Source organism: Salmo salar, chromosome 05 (assembly GCF_965601325.2).
Source record: "Salmo salar chromosome 05, fSalSal1, whole genome shotgun sequence".
In the NCBI taxonomy this organism is placed as follows: Eukaryota; Metazoa; Chordata; class Actinopteri; order Salmoniformes; family Salmonidae; genus Salmo; species Salmo salar.
Genome location: NC_138295.1, coordinates 81,390,741 through 81,405,399, shown reverse-complemented (window position 1 = coordinate 81,405,399; position 14,659 = coordinate 81,390,741). Strand labels below are relative to the sequence as shown.

The window sequence follows — 14,659 nt, the reverse complement described above, 5'->3', positions numbered from 1 at the left end:
CTATATCTCTGGAAGCTTCAAGCGAGGCACTTAGCCATCCGCTATGACACAAACAAGTTTATAGTAATGAAAGGTATATTATCAATACATTGGTAAAGGATAGGCCTATGTCAGTGGAGGCTGCTGAGGGGAGGACTGGTCATAATAATGCCTGGAATGGAGCGAATGGAAACCATGTGTTTGATGTTGTTGATACCTTTCCACACATTATTTCCCACTCATTACCATATGCCTGTCCTCCCCAATGAAGGTGCCACCAACCTTCTGTGGCCTATGTCTAATACACTGGTAGCATAGTGTACCCTACTCTACCCTATTACGCACTTTTGGATTTAGCTAAGATTTTACACGTTCTTCATTCAGCAATTGTCCATGTTTTACAACAATATTAATAACACTCATTGTGGAGTAGTTTGTCATAATGCACAAATATATTTTACACAGGCACTGAGCAGACAGCCCTAGTCTGTCTACCTCTCCAATAAGTAGTTCAGAGAACTCGGCACTGAACGCATTCTAAATGGAGCAGAGAAATTGGAGCTCAAATAAACTTAAATAGCTAACCAGCCAATACAATCTTAAGGTAGGAGTTATGTTTCTACTTGTTTATATAACTCAAAGAGTGGCGTGGCCTTCAAGACAACGAGGAGTTTGGTACGCAAGTTAGCTGGTGTAGCTACTTATGTGCTAGCAATCAAACTTGCTAACGTTAATCCCTCAGGTTTAGGTTAGCAGCTAGTCGGCTATTAACTTGGTATCTAGCTATTAGATACAAAAACACCCGAGTAAAGAATGGCATACTGGTTAATTTAGCTACTATGATAAGACCGGTATTTCTTATCATCGTTTAAGGAAGATATGTAGCTAAATCTGACCAGGGATGAGGAGGCGGCTATAGCTACTAAGTTATAGCTAACTAAAATAAAACGTTTACTAATGTTAGCTACCTAGCAAATAACGTTACGCTCTGAGCTAGTCAGCAAGCTCGACAACTAGCTGGCTAGTGAACGGTTAACTACTATCAGTTAACTAGCTAGTGTTTGTCTACCTAACGTTACTCAGCTGAAGCGAGTTAGCCATCTCTATCTAACGTTAGCGTTCTAGTAAATGTTAGTATGCCAACGTTAGTTGCTAGCAAAGTTAATTGCAACTGCAGAATATTTATAACGTTAACCACACGTGTCAAATGTTTGTATACCTATCTCCATGACACACCCCCACCACTTGCCTAGACGGTGTTGGTTGGCTAGACACTTGTATGATTCTGTTTGGACGATTAGGATAACTATGCTAGCTATGCGTATTTCCCTGCCTTGTCCCTGCTTATTGAAACGGCTAATTCAACAACAACTTGCTGTAGCCAGCTAGCGAAGGGTTAATTCATATTCCATCTGCTGAACACTGTATACAAACCTGACACTTCTGTTCTACACCCACCAGCCCTTTCTGAGTTTACATTTTTCAGCATATTGGACAAAGAAAAAGACTGATGGATACTAGCCCAATGAGGAAGTACTTTGCTCCACCACCCGCACAAGTATTATACAGCAGGACCAGTGTTATACTGCACCCATTCTTCTCAATGATTGAGGCCCTTAGCGACATTGTTGATTCAACAATGTGAAAAATCTATTGGTTTAATCTTAGTAGTTCTGAAGTTTCTGGTAGATCCATGTTAACTGTGTTCCATGATGGATGGCTTGTGATGGGGTGCTATTAACCATGTTGAAGATTGTTATCCATCAGGTGTCAGAGGTTTCAGAGAGACAACCCTCCCTCTCCCTGCTTTGGGCCTGTAGTGCATGGCACTAGGTAGTGCTGCTGTGGTGCTAATCTGCTCAGTAGAATTAGCAGGTGTGTATGGCCATGTGCGTTACATGGCAGGGCCTGCCGGAACACAGTGACCGCAGTCAGACGAACACGTTCATAGACGGACAGACAGATGGACAGCGACTCATAGAAAAGGTCATTGGCCTACATTCACAGACAGTATGTTAGTTGACTGATGGGAAGACGGACACAGGTTGTCAGATCCATTTTACACACTGAGCACCTTGTTCCACTTAGTCCAAACCTGATTCCTGTTAGATGTAAATGCTATATGAAGAATCAAAGGAGCTATGGGCTGTGTTTTGCAGACTTGCGGCCTGTCTAGGGCTGTTGAGGTGACCATATTACCGCCACTCCGGCAGTCATGATTCATGACCGCAGTAGAATTCCATGTGACCGCTTAGTCGACTTTCTCAAATCATCCATAGCCTATAGTCTCATCTTGCAGCCCATATATGTTATGATTTCTAAGACATTCTAAGGTTTGTATCATTCACAGCTAAAGTTGCTAAATAACTCTAAATCTAGTGTATAGGACCTGTTTGAAATGTTCACTTTTATGCTCAACACAGCCACTTCATATGCACACTCGCTCCAGAATGGGAAAAATATAATTTATATTTTATTCAGCTAAGTTCAATTATATTCTTCATACTATAAAATCATATCAAATAATGTCACGGGACATATAAGAATATATTTTCTGCTAAATTAACAAGCCTACAGCCTATGGCACGGCGCATTGCCAGATAACATGTTCTTCTGAAATACATTTTCTTCATGTCATGTTTCTTAAGACCTGCCTAAAATACATAATGGATTCATTGTGATTGTGTATATTAAATAGATTTATTCAACTTTATTTATTTTTTATTGTAGATGTTCCAAAGGCTTTTATGCGGCTTGTATGCGTGGAGGCCTGGATATGCTAAACGTGTTTGTTAATTAACAGTCAATTACCGTGAGACCAGCAGTCTTTTGCATGACAATAACCTGCTGACAAAATGTCATGACCGCCACAAACATAGGCCTGTCACACGTTGACTGCCCCAAAAATGATGATGAAACCTCTTTCTGTTTCCTATTCTCTCTCACACTACCACCCCCACCCTTTCTCCCCCTCGTCATCATCCTCTCCTCCCCACTTCTCTCTCTCTGTGGCCCCAGTGGGAGTGCGGTGAGCGGCCGTGATGGGTGACACGGAGCTGGGTCTGTCTGCTGTACAGCCAGAGGAACTAGAACCGCAGAGCCCCTCCACAGCCTCCTCCTCTCTGTCCATCTCCTCCTCTCCCTCCCTCTCTCTGCCCTCCTCCCCTTCCTCTGGATCCTACCACCACCAGCAGACCACCAGTCCCAGCCCCAGTCACAGCGATGGTCCAGTCGCCTCCAGCCCACCCCTGGATGTCATCTCAGAGGGCGTGGGCGAGCTGACCCTGGTCATCGACCCCGAGGTGGCCAAGATGGCCTGCCAGGAGGTGCTGCAGAAGGTGAAGTTCCTCAAAGGTGAAAGTGAGGGGTCAGGTTCTGGGTCTGATGGTGGCAATAGCACAGACCAAACACTGGTCAACGGGACTGTACATACAGAGCCTATCAAGCCCCCAAAAATCCCCGGGGAGGAGGACTCTGAGGCACTGCCTCCAGGCTCGGTGAAAAGCGCGCGGCGGCGCCAGCGCCATAACCCCTCCAAGCAGTCGTGGCTGCTGCGGCTGTTTGAGTCCAAACTCTTCGACGTGTCAATGGCCATCTCCTATCTACACAACTCCAAGGAGCCGGGTGTGCAGGCCTACATCGGCAACCGTCTGTTCAGCTTCCGCCACGAGGAGGTGGACTTCTACCTGCCGCAGCTGCTGAACATGTACATCCACATGGACGAGGACGTGGGAGACGCCATCAAGCCCTACGTGGTGAGTATGTTACCTCCCTGAACTGCCTCCGTGGCTAGCTACTCATCAGAATTACAAATGTATCCTCTCTAAAGCTCCTTTCACATCAAATCATTTTTTCCCACCACAGGTACACCGCTGCCGTCAGAGTATCTCCTTCTCGCTGCAGTGCGCCTGGCTGCTGGGTGCCTACTCCTCCGACATGCACATCTCCACACAGCGACACTCGCGCGGCACCAAGCTACGCAAACTCATCTTCTCCGATGAACTCAAACCAGCCGCGGTCCGTGCCCGCCAGCCACTGATGTTGGCCCCCTTCTGCCCACTTCCGACCACTGCGCCATCCCTGCACGGGCACGGCTTGGGCGGAGAGCACGGTCTGTCGCCGACTAAGCGCACGCATCAGCGCTCCAAGTCAGACGCCACGGTCAGTATCAGCCTGAGCAGCAACCTGAAGAGGACAGCGAGCAATCCCAAGGTGGAGAGCAACCAGGACGAGGTGTGTACTGGGAGTATATACACGTTTTTGTTTTCCACTAAGTCAGTTTGTTTCTCTGTATCTTGGCAGGTATCTCACAAAGTGGGATAGCTAACTTTGGAAGCAACTGCTTGGGGTCCAACGGGGGGGCATTATACAAGAACAGAAAGAGGTTCACAGTCCAGCACTCTTCATCTGTAGCTGTTATCACCAGTTGTCTGAAAAATAGGCCCGAAGATGACATGCTATTGGGGTGAGGGGTCAATGGAATGCACATATTCCAGACAGAGCAGGGAATAATACTTCCTCTTCTGTCTCTGTATAGAAAGTGTCATGGTTACATATCCACAGAGACTCACACGTGGTCCCATGTAGCTCAGTTGGTGGAGCATGTCCAGGGTTATGGGTTCTGTTCCCACGTGGGACCATGTAGCTCAGTTGGTGGAGCATGTCCAGGGTTATGGGTTCTGTTCCCACGTGGTCCCATGTAGCTCAGTTGGTGGAGCAAGGCCAGGGTTATGGGTTCTGTTCCCACGTGGCACCATGTAGCTCAGTTGGTAGAGCATGGCCAGGGTTATGGGTTCTGTTCCCACGTGGCACCATGTAGCTCAGTTGGTAGAGCATGGCCAGGGTTATGGGTTCTGTTCCCACGTGGGACCATGTAGCTCAGTTGGTAGAGCATGGCCAAGGTTATGGGTTCTGTTCCCACGTGGGACCATGTAGCTCAGTTGGTAGAGCATGGCCAGGGTTATGGGTTCTGTTCCCACGTGGGACCATGTAGCTCAGTTGGTAGAGCATGGCCAGGGTTATGGGTTCTGTTCCCACGTGGGACCAATACGAAAAAAGTATAAAAATGTATGCACTCACTACTGTAAGTTGCTCTGGATAAGAGCGTCTGCTCAATGACTCAAATGTAAAAATGTTGAAGAGAGGACCTTTGACCAATTAAGCTCTGTATGTGTGTGTCCGTGCGTGCATGCATGTGTATACGTGACTACCACACCAAACTTAATCAGCAGTTCAGTTTCAAGCTCAGTGATTTCACTCTGGTCACTTCCTCCTTTCTCTCTTAGCTCCCTCTTCGGTTTACAGTGGCATCATGACACCCTGACAATGTTATACAAACATGGAGACAGTGTTACTGTAGGGTCACAGTGCTTCTATAAACACCATGCCCAGAGGTCTCTATTGAGGTTTGGTGATATCTTGGAGAAACTAGTTCGCTATGGCGACTGACCATGTGGCGACATCATCAGTACTCGGTTATTAACCTGGTTGCTATTGGATACTAAAACACCAGAGTAAAGAATTTGTCATAATGGTTCATTTAGTTACGCTGACAAGACCGGTAGTTCTTGTCATCATCGTTGAAGGAAGATGGGTAGCTAATGTTTACATCACACAATAGTACCATTATTGTAAATAATCAGATTAATATAGTAGTTCGATTTAAACATTTACATGCTTTGCAAGAAGAACGATTCCCCTAATAATCCAGTTTACATGGACACATCTGAAATCAGGCTACCTGACGGGACTGGTGCAGAAAATTACCAGTCAAAATAAATGTTTGTGAACCATATTTGAGTCTGAGTTTGGACATATAAAGTTTGAATGTGAAAACTATTTTTAAGATGCATACTTTCAGTTTTTCTGAACTCACTTCGCTGGTGCTAAAGGAGGAAGCTTGCGCTGTTCGTGTTAGCACATGTGCAGATCAGTAACACTGCTACAACTCTAAGGCCTTTACATGTCCTAGTCATTTGAAAGATTGCTCAGAAAACCAGCTATTTTAATTGGTGTATGCTTACTTTGATTATGACTGTACGCCGATTTGAGATAAGCAGAGTAATGTGTTTACATGACTGCTGCCGTGCTTGGCCTACTGCCATAATCAGTTTACTATCTAATTATTAGTGTGCATGTAAAGGTACTCAGTGATTCAGTCATCACCACTACAGGGTGCTCAGGGACTGTCCCTGAAACGGCAGAGCTGTCATTATGTAAAAGGAAGTGCCCTCTCCTGATATGGGCTATAATCTAGGATTAGGCAGTCTTCTCATGCATGAAAGGGTCTGTTATCAAACATTTGAACACTTTTTAGTTGCTTAGTTAGTTGTTGGATACACAATTGAACATTGGGGTGCAAATCTCTTCATGAGTCACTGATACACCAGTTCAGTTCCTTTAGTCATCAATGAGTCATTGACACAACTTCCTTATCACTGTTCTTCTAGAGGTACCCAAAACACAACCTCCCCACTCTTATTGAGACTCCACTATAGAGACATACTGCCCCATTATGGCGTGGATAATACAATGGTGCCAGGTCAGAATCAATTCCAGGCCAATTCAGGAAGGGAATTTAAATATACTGTTATGTGATGGGCCAACTTCATGTCATCATGCAGCAGAAAATGCTGTCTCAGTCTCACGTGATCTTCTGCAATGGCTGGTGAACACAAATGGTTTGAACGAAAACTGCTATTGTGCCATCAGTTGTTAAGCTGGGTGGAAAGTTCAAGGTGTCTAGTGATTGTGTGGAACCTTCAGAAAATATTCACACCCTTTGACTTTTTCCACATTTTGTTGTTACAAGAATTTACCCCAAACCTAATGCTTTGTATTCAGGACATGAAGTTAATTTCTTTGCAACATTTTCTTGTAGTTTTACTTTAGTGCCTTATTGCAAACAGGTTGCATGTTTTGGAATATATTTTTTTATTCTGTACAGGCTTCTTTTCACTCTGTTATTTAGGTTAGTATTGTGGAGTAACTATGTTTTTGATCCATCCTCAGTTCTCTTCTATGACAGCCATTAAACTCTCTAACTGTTTTAAAGTCACCATTGGCCTCATGGGGGAATCCCTGAGCGGTTTCCTTCCTTTCCGGCAACTGAGTTAGGAAGGACGCCTGTATCTTTGTAGTGACTGGGTGTATTGATACACCATCCAAATTGTAATTAATAACTTCACTCGGCTCAAAGGAATATTCAATGTCTGCTTTTCCAAAAAAAATTGTACCCATCTACCAATGGGTGCCTTTGTGAGGCATTGGAAAACCTCCCTGGTCTTTGTGGTTGAATCTGTGTTTGAAATGCACTGCTCGACTGAGTGACCTTACAGATAATTGTATGTGTGGGGTACAGAGATGAGGTAGTCATTCAAAAATCATGTTAAACACTATTATTGCACACAGAGCAATGTATTGTGTGACTTGTTCAACACATTTTTACTCCTGAATTGATTTAGGCTTGCCATAACAAAGGGATTGAATATTTGACCTATTGACTCAAGTAATTTCAGCTCTTAATTTTTCATTAATTTGTACACATTTCTAAAAACATAATTCCACTTTGACATTATGAGCTATTGTGTGTAGGGTAGTGACCCCAAATAATTTAAAATTCAGGCTGTAATACGACAAAATGTGGAAAAAGTCAAGGGGTGTGAATACTTTCTGAAGGCACTGTATTTAGTTTGGACTATTCCCACCATCATTCCTCCTCCCCCTGATGAATGTGTAGTGAGACACTGTCTGTTGGGAGTAACCATTCATAAACACTGGATGTCACTAGACTTTCATAAAGGAAGCTTTTCTCTGCTCATCTCTCTTAATGTTTTCCTTGTCCTTGCTTCCCCATGCTCTATAGACATAGCTCTCATGTCTCTATTTCCTCTATTCTATTCCCCATGCTCTGTGACCTTTAGTATCATGTGAGGGTGTTAGTAGTAGTTCACCCAGATAACTGGGATCATTGTAGAGCTGCAGATATGTTGTCACTCCTCATGACAAGACCCTGGAATACACAGGCACACAATGCAGCCTCTTCCCATTCACTGGGGGCATACAGTCTGATACTACCTAATTATGATTCTCGTTGCTGGTAAACAAAAATAATAATAAAGTAAATATTCTTATCTTTCCCTCCACCCCCCTTTCCTTTCCTTACTTTGTACTTTAACCTCTCACATTTCCCAGGATCTGAGCTCCAGCTCTGAAAGTCTTGATTGTTAGACTAAGACTGGTACAGTAAGTTAACGGCCTCCATCACCACAGACTTCTGTGGTGCATTCTGGGATGATGGCTGCCTGTCTCCATTGGCAGCCGGGTTGTAGACTACTCTCTGTATGTGAAGTGAGGAGTCGTAAGCATGTATCTCAATATGTAACTTTGGGCTCCAGAGCTAAATAGTCCTCAGGGTTCAGGTCAGGGGTCAGGTCAGGTCATTGGTGGCAGTAGTGGGATCCGTTTGTCATTGTTTTTTGGGGTCATATTTCAGTTGTGCATCTATGGTTGTTACGGGTGCAGATTGTGATACATGCTTATAAACCTCCACTCTATTGGTTTAATTATCTATTTTTCATGTTTTAGAATAAAATGTGTGTATGTGGTGTTTTGGGGCTTGTGTAAACTTGGACTTCTTTAAACCACTGCTGCAATAATTTAGCCTCAAATGAATGATTTGCTAATGGTTTCAAGTTGTGGTCTTTCTTGTTTCAACTAGTCTTCTGACATTTGTGTCAAGTTGGCTGCTGAAGTGTTTCGGCTTTTTAAAAGGCTATTTTGAGATTACAGGCGATTATACACATTTGCTCACTTGAATCAGCTGCAATAATGGGCCTTGACTTCTGAATCATTTCAAACGAACTTGACACAAATGGACCAGCGGCTCATGGCTGTACATCTAAGTTGCTGTTGTAATTTGACAAGGGAGTGGTGCTCTGATTTCCCTACTCTCTGGAGGTCAACACGAGAAGGTGTGTTGTTGTAGAGAGTATTTGGTGCCAACACAACACTGAACTATTCTAACAAAACACTATTCCTCCTAAGGTCATTATGTTCATACATCTTATTTACTCTTGCCATGTTTCCTCCTCCTCCTCTGTAGCCTGCGCGTCTGGCACCCCAGAGAGAGTTCATCAAGTCCCTGATGGGCATTGGGAAGCGGCTGGCCACGCTGCCCACTAAGGAGCAGAAGACGTCCCGGCTCATCTCGGAGCTGTCGCTGCTCAACCACAAGCTGCCCGCCCGCGTCTGGCTGCCCACCGCCGCCTTCGACCACCACGTGGTGCGCGTCCCTCACACACAGGCTGTGGTGCTCAACTCCAAAGACAAGGTGGGGGGGAGACACACACACACACACACACACACACACACACACACACAGTGTAGAATGGATGACGCACCAACACAAACATGTAAACAATCACCTCTACCTCGTCAGGCGCCGTACCTCATCTATGTGGAGGTTCTGGAGTGTGAGGACTTTGAGACGTCCAACGTTCCGGTACGGATCTCCGAGACGAGGATCCGCAGCACGCGCTCAGTGGAGAACCTTCCGGACTGCGGCATCATGGTGGATCAGCGAGCCGGGGGCTTCTCAACGGTTCACAACTACGATGAGGATAACGAAGCCTGGTCTGTGGACGACATCGGGGATCTGCAGGTGGAGGTAGGGGTCAGGAGCCCACCTACCCTTATCAGGTAGTGAAGGAGTATGGGCTGTGGACTCACCCTCTCCCCTGTTCTTTCCCTCTCCTCTGTTATCCCAGCTCCCAGAGTTCCACACCAACAGCTGTGACAACATCTCCCAGTTCTCAGTGGACAGCATCACCAGCCTGGACAGCAAGGAACCCATCTTCATCGCTGCTGGAGACATCAGGTACAGAGGAATAGCTGGGAGAGAGCTAGCTTTGGGTGGTATAATGTAGTCTTTCAAACTGCGATGTATATGATGCTTCTTAAGTAGTGATAGTGAATGTGTGCGTTTCCCCCACTACACAGGCGGCGTCTCTCAGAGCAGCTAGCTCACACACCAACCACATTCAAGCGGGACCCAGAGGACCCTTCAGCAGTGGCCCTCAAGGAGCCGTGGCAGGAGAAGGTTCAGTGCGTACTCAATCCCCACAGTGGACCGTGGAGGTGTTGCATGCCTTGATGGTAATCTCAAGGCTAGAGGAAAGGTTTTAGCTTTGCTAATTGTATGTGCCTGTACTTGTTGTGTTGTTCTGAACAGGCGGATAAGGGAGGGCTCCCCATATGGACACATCCCTACCTGGAGGTTGTTGTCAGTCATCGTCAAGTGTGGCGACGACCTTCGGCAAGAGCTCCTGGCCTCTCAAGTGCTGCAGCAGCTCCAGGTCATTCTGAATGGACTCTCTCTAGCTCCACATACACAGCAAAGATGAACCTCTACTTTCTACATATCCACACCCAGCATTTACACTACAGTATAATCTCCTGTATATACTTTATCTGGACTAATTATGTACTGCTCTCTTCCCTCTCCCAGATCATCTGGGAACAGGAGCGCGTGCCTATCTGGATCAAACCCTACAAGATCCTGGTGATCTCCTCTGACAGCGGCATGATTGAACCCATCGTCAACGCAGTGTCCATCCACCAGGTGAGTGGGCTCAGAAAGGCTCCAACAGAATCACACGCAAAAACAAACATTACTATTAGTAGTATTTAACATTAGTACCTTTCCCCCTCAGCCAGCTAGATCAGTACCTTTTCTCCCAGGGGCACACGGCAGGTAGCCTAGTGGCTAGGACCTTAGAGCGTTGGGCCAGTAACCGAAGGGTCACTAGTTCGAATCCCCAAGCCGAAAAATCTTTTGATGTGCCCTTAAGCAAGGCACTTAACCCTAATTGCTCCTGGGTCACCGTTGATAATGCCCTGACCGTGACCCCACTATCCGAGAGTGTCTAGCTTCCCTGTAGCTCAGTTGGTAGAGCATGTTGTTTGCAACGCCAGGGTTGTGGGTTCGATTCCCACGGGGGGCCAAGTACGAAGAAAAAAAAAAAAATGTATGAAATAAAAAAAATGAAATGTATGCATTCACTACTGTAAGTCGCTCTGGATAAGAGCGTCTGCTAAATGACTAAAATGTCTCAGGGGGAGTTGGGATATGTAAAAAAATAATCAATTTCACAGGTAAATAATACACACTTGTACATGTGTGAAATAGGGCAAATATAAGCACCCACCAAATGATTATTATTAAATACGTCCTGCAGACTTCAATGAGTTGGTCTGATGGGATCCGCCCCGTCATGACTGGACCACCTATTAAGATGTGCCTTTTTCTAGTAAAAAATATGAGACTGGAGTGGGACTTTAAATGTTAAAGTTCTCTGATATCCCTCCGCCAGGTGAAGAAACAGAGCCAGATGCCTCTGCTGGACTACTTCCTGCAGGAACACGGTACCCACACCACCGAGGCCTTCCTCACGGCCCAGCGCAACTTTGTCCAGAGCTGTGCAGGCTACTGTCTCATCTGCTACCTGCTGCAGGTCAAAGACAGGTCAGACACACCTACTACTTCCTCTCATTCACTCCTCTATCCTCTCTCTCATCACTTACATTTTGTTCTCATCTCTCCTCCCTGTCATCTCTCTCTCTCATCACTTACATTCTGTTCACTCTGTCATCTCTCTCCAGACACAATGGCAACATCCTGTTGGACGCTGAGGGCCACATCATCCACATAGACTTTGGCTTCATTCTGTCCAGCTCGCCCCGCAACCTTGGCTTCGAGACCTCTGCTTTCAAGCTCACCAACGAGTTTGTAGACGTGAGTTAATTGACAGGAACGCTAATGCGACGTTCTTATTCAGATTTGCACTCTGTTGAACCAGGAGTAAAGCACAGGTTTGAAACACTTTGCCATCTTCAACAAAGCTAATTGACTAAAACAGTGTTTCTTGTGACTGTCTCTCTCTAGGTGATGGGAGGTCTGGATGGAGACATGTTTAATGACTAGAAGATACTGTCTCTCTCTCTAGGTGATGGGAGGTCTGGATGGAGACATGTTTAATGACTAGAAGATACTGTCTCTCTCTCTAGGTGATGGGAGGTCTGGATGGAGACATGTTTAATGACTAGAAGATACTGTCTCTCTCTCTAGGTGATGGGAGGTCTGGATGGAGACATGTTTAATGACTAGAAGATACTGTCTCTCTCTCTAGGTGATGGGAGGTCTGGATGGAGACATGTTTAATGACTAGAAGATACTGTCTCTCTCTCTCTAGGTGATGGGAGGTCTGGATGGAGACATGTTTAATGACTAGAAGATACTGTCTCTCTCTCTCTAGGTGATGGGAGGTCTGGATGGAGACATGTTTAATGACTAGAAGATACTGTCTCTCTCTCTCTAGGTGATGGGAGGTCTGGATGGAGACATGTTTAATGACTAGAAGATACTGTCTCTCTCTCTAGGTGATGGGAGGTCTGGATGGAGACATGTTTAATGACTAGAAGATACTGTCTCTCTCTCTCTAGGTGATGGGAGGTCTGGATGGAGACATGTTTAATGACTAGAAGATACTCTGTCTCTCTCTCTAGGTGATGGAGACATGTTTAATGACTAGAAGATACTCTGTCTCTCTCTCTAGGTGATGGGAGGTCTGGATGGAGACATGTTTAATTACTATAAGATGCTCATGCTGCAGGGCCTGATAGCAGCACGTAAACACATGGACAAAGTCATCCAGATAGTGGAGATCATGCAGCAAGGTAATTACTCTTCATTCTTACATTGTCCTGACCCACAACTGTGTATCAGTCATGACATGTCTCTCTTGTCCTAGTCTGTATGGTAGTCATGTTAGCTTTAGTTAGTCCTGTAAAGTAGCTTTAACTTTAAGGAAAATGCTTTATCGATAAGTACACTTGGTCATTATAAGTACCAAACTGTACTTCATCTGTGTCCCTCTCTTCTCCCTACCAGGCTCCCAGCTGCCCTGCTTCCACGGCTCCAGCACCATCCGGACCCTGAAGGAGCGTTTCCACATGAGCCTGACGGAGGAACAGCTGCAGGTCCTGGTGGAGCAGATGGTGGACGGATCCATGCGCTCCATCACCACCAAGCTCTATGACGGCTTCCAGTACCTCACCAACGGCATCATGTGAACGTGTGTGTGTGTGCGCGCATGTGTACAGGACGTGTGTATGGAAAGGATACATGAGTGTGTGTGTTTCTAAATGTGCAGTGGACATACATGGACTGGACTGGAGAGGCCGCACCACGGGCAGAGACCACTCCCCCTACTAGTCCCCATACCTCTACAGACAGAATACATTCATAGTTTATAGTTGTTTCTAACACCACCTCAACCTTGGACTGATGTCCTTCCTCACAGGATTTAGACAGGAGATTGGAGAGGTTTCAGCTGTGGTTTTCCTCTTTTCCTGCATCTTTATTCACGTCTCTCTGTTTCTCTATCTGTTTTACCCCCATATCTTTCAATGTGCTTTGTTTTCTCCAAGAGGAATGTGTTCTGTTTCTCCCCCTCTCTGCAGTATGTAATGGTACAGTTTCCCTGTGCCTCAGATATACATAACACTCACCAGCCCTTTAAATCAATCTGTCACCCCAGTGTGATGGTGTTCAGTCTCCATAATTACCATCTCATTCCAAACTCTATTATAGTGGCTTTCTCTACACTTTCTCAGTCATGGAATGAACACTTAGTGAAATGCTTAGGAGCCAGCTCTGTTTCCATTGTCTTTGGACTGCCATACTCATGACTGTTCTTGGTTGTTGAGGAGTGACATTGTTTGCTAGATTCACATAGTTCCCTCAAAATATGATCCGACAATAGTGGGTTGGAATGAGGTAGCTCCACGCTACCGATGTATCTTCTATCAACCTCATTTCTTCTGTAAGCTTTTGTGCATCACTTTGTATGAAGGGACATGAGTCAACTGTGAAGACTTGTATTTTTGCCTGGTATCATTTTGGAGGAAGAAGAGCCTACTGCTGTCTGTATTGAGCCACAAGAAACGGGTACTTGTGGGAATGGTCTGAATAGACAAAAGGAGAGCAAAGCAGTTTTACAAGAACACCAGTGTGACTGAAGTACCTCAGAAGAACCAAGTATTTCACAAAAGCAGCAAAGGCTTTGAACATTGAGGAAAATAGTCAATTCACGAATGGTTGGCTTAAAGTGTTACTTAAATATTTCTAATTCAGAATACTTTTGGATCGAGGTTGATAAAGATTGGGTCTATGAACTGTATGGCTGATTTCCTGTGTTTTAGGGCAGGATAGAGATACAAAACCTGTTCTCTGTTTCATCATGACTGTTTTATGTCCATCCACCACTCTACATTCATCTCAATAGAAGCAGGATTTTCACCCCTGTTCCAGATGTCTGAATGTGTAAGGGCAAACCAATTACAAGCTAGAATCCTAATTAACTTTATTTCTCCCAATAGTTTTTCTACTACCTTAGTGTTTTTGTCAAACCTTTTTATTTCTTTATGAACTGTTATTTAATGGACCAGCTGCTATGATCACGTGACCTCCCTTAACTTGTACATTTTTCTTTGTAATAAATTGAATTTGTCTGTCAGGCTGTTGAAAATGATATTTCAATACGTTACTATCTACTACTACTTTACACCATTGTACTTGGGTGATAGGCTTTAAAAGACACCATAATACCATCTGCAGAGG

General features: G+C 45.0%; 1 protein-coding gene across 3 annotated transcripts; it reads left to right on the top strand.

Moving 5' to 3' along the window:
- The first annotated feature begins 449 nt into the window (after positions 1 to 449).
- Positions 450 to 14,555, top strand: LOC106574548 (phosphatidylinositol 4-kinase beta). 3 transcript variants are annotated; one of them, XM_082975664.1, is made up of 13 exons: positions 450 to 583; positions 2,998 to 3,734; positions 3,844 to 4,212; positions 9,083 to 9,310; positions 9,419 to 9,646; positions 9,747 to 9,856; positions 9,979 to 10,083; positions 10,211 to 10,334; positions 10,487 to 10,600; positions 11,352 to 11,503; positions 11,641 to 11,773; positions 12,594 to 12,714; positions 12,929 to 14,555. In XM_082975664.1, exons 2-13 carry the CDS (start codon positions 3,021 to 3,023, stop codon positions 13,108 to 13,110), a joined length of 2,580 nt encoding a protein of 859 aa, XP_082831790.1. In that variant the 5' UTR covers positions 450 to 583; positions 2,998 to 3,020; the 3' UTR covers positions 13,111 to 14,555. The 3 variants fall into 3 exon arrangements, with proteins under 3 accessions (XP_082831790.1, XP_082831792.1, XP_082831791.1); XM_082975665.1 differs by having other exon boundaries at positions 461 to 654; XM_082975666.1 differs by lacking the exons at positions 12,594 to 12,714; positions 12,929 to 14,555 and adding an exon at positions 11,924 to 11,977.
- The last annotated feature ends 104 nt before the right edge of the window (positions 14,556 to 14,659 follow it).

What these genes read in the sequence shown, in the direction of transcription:
- LOC106574548 (XM_082975664.1), top strand. Translation starts at nt 3,021, where the DNA reads ATGGGTGACACGGAGCTGGGTCTGTCTGCTGTACAGCCAGAGGAACTA. An exon ending in TCGGGGATCTGCAGGTGGAG is followed by an intron (nt 9,647 to 9,746) that starts GTAGGGGTCAGG and finishes CTGTTATCCCAG; the next exon opens with CTCCCAGAGTTCCACACCAA. An exon ending in AAGTGCTGCAGCAGCTCCAG is followed by an intron (nt 10,335 to 10,486) that starts GTCATTCTGAAT and finishes TCCCTCTCCCAG; the next exon opens with ATCATCTGGGAACAGGAGCG.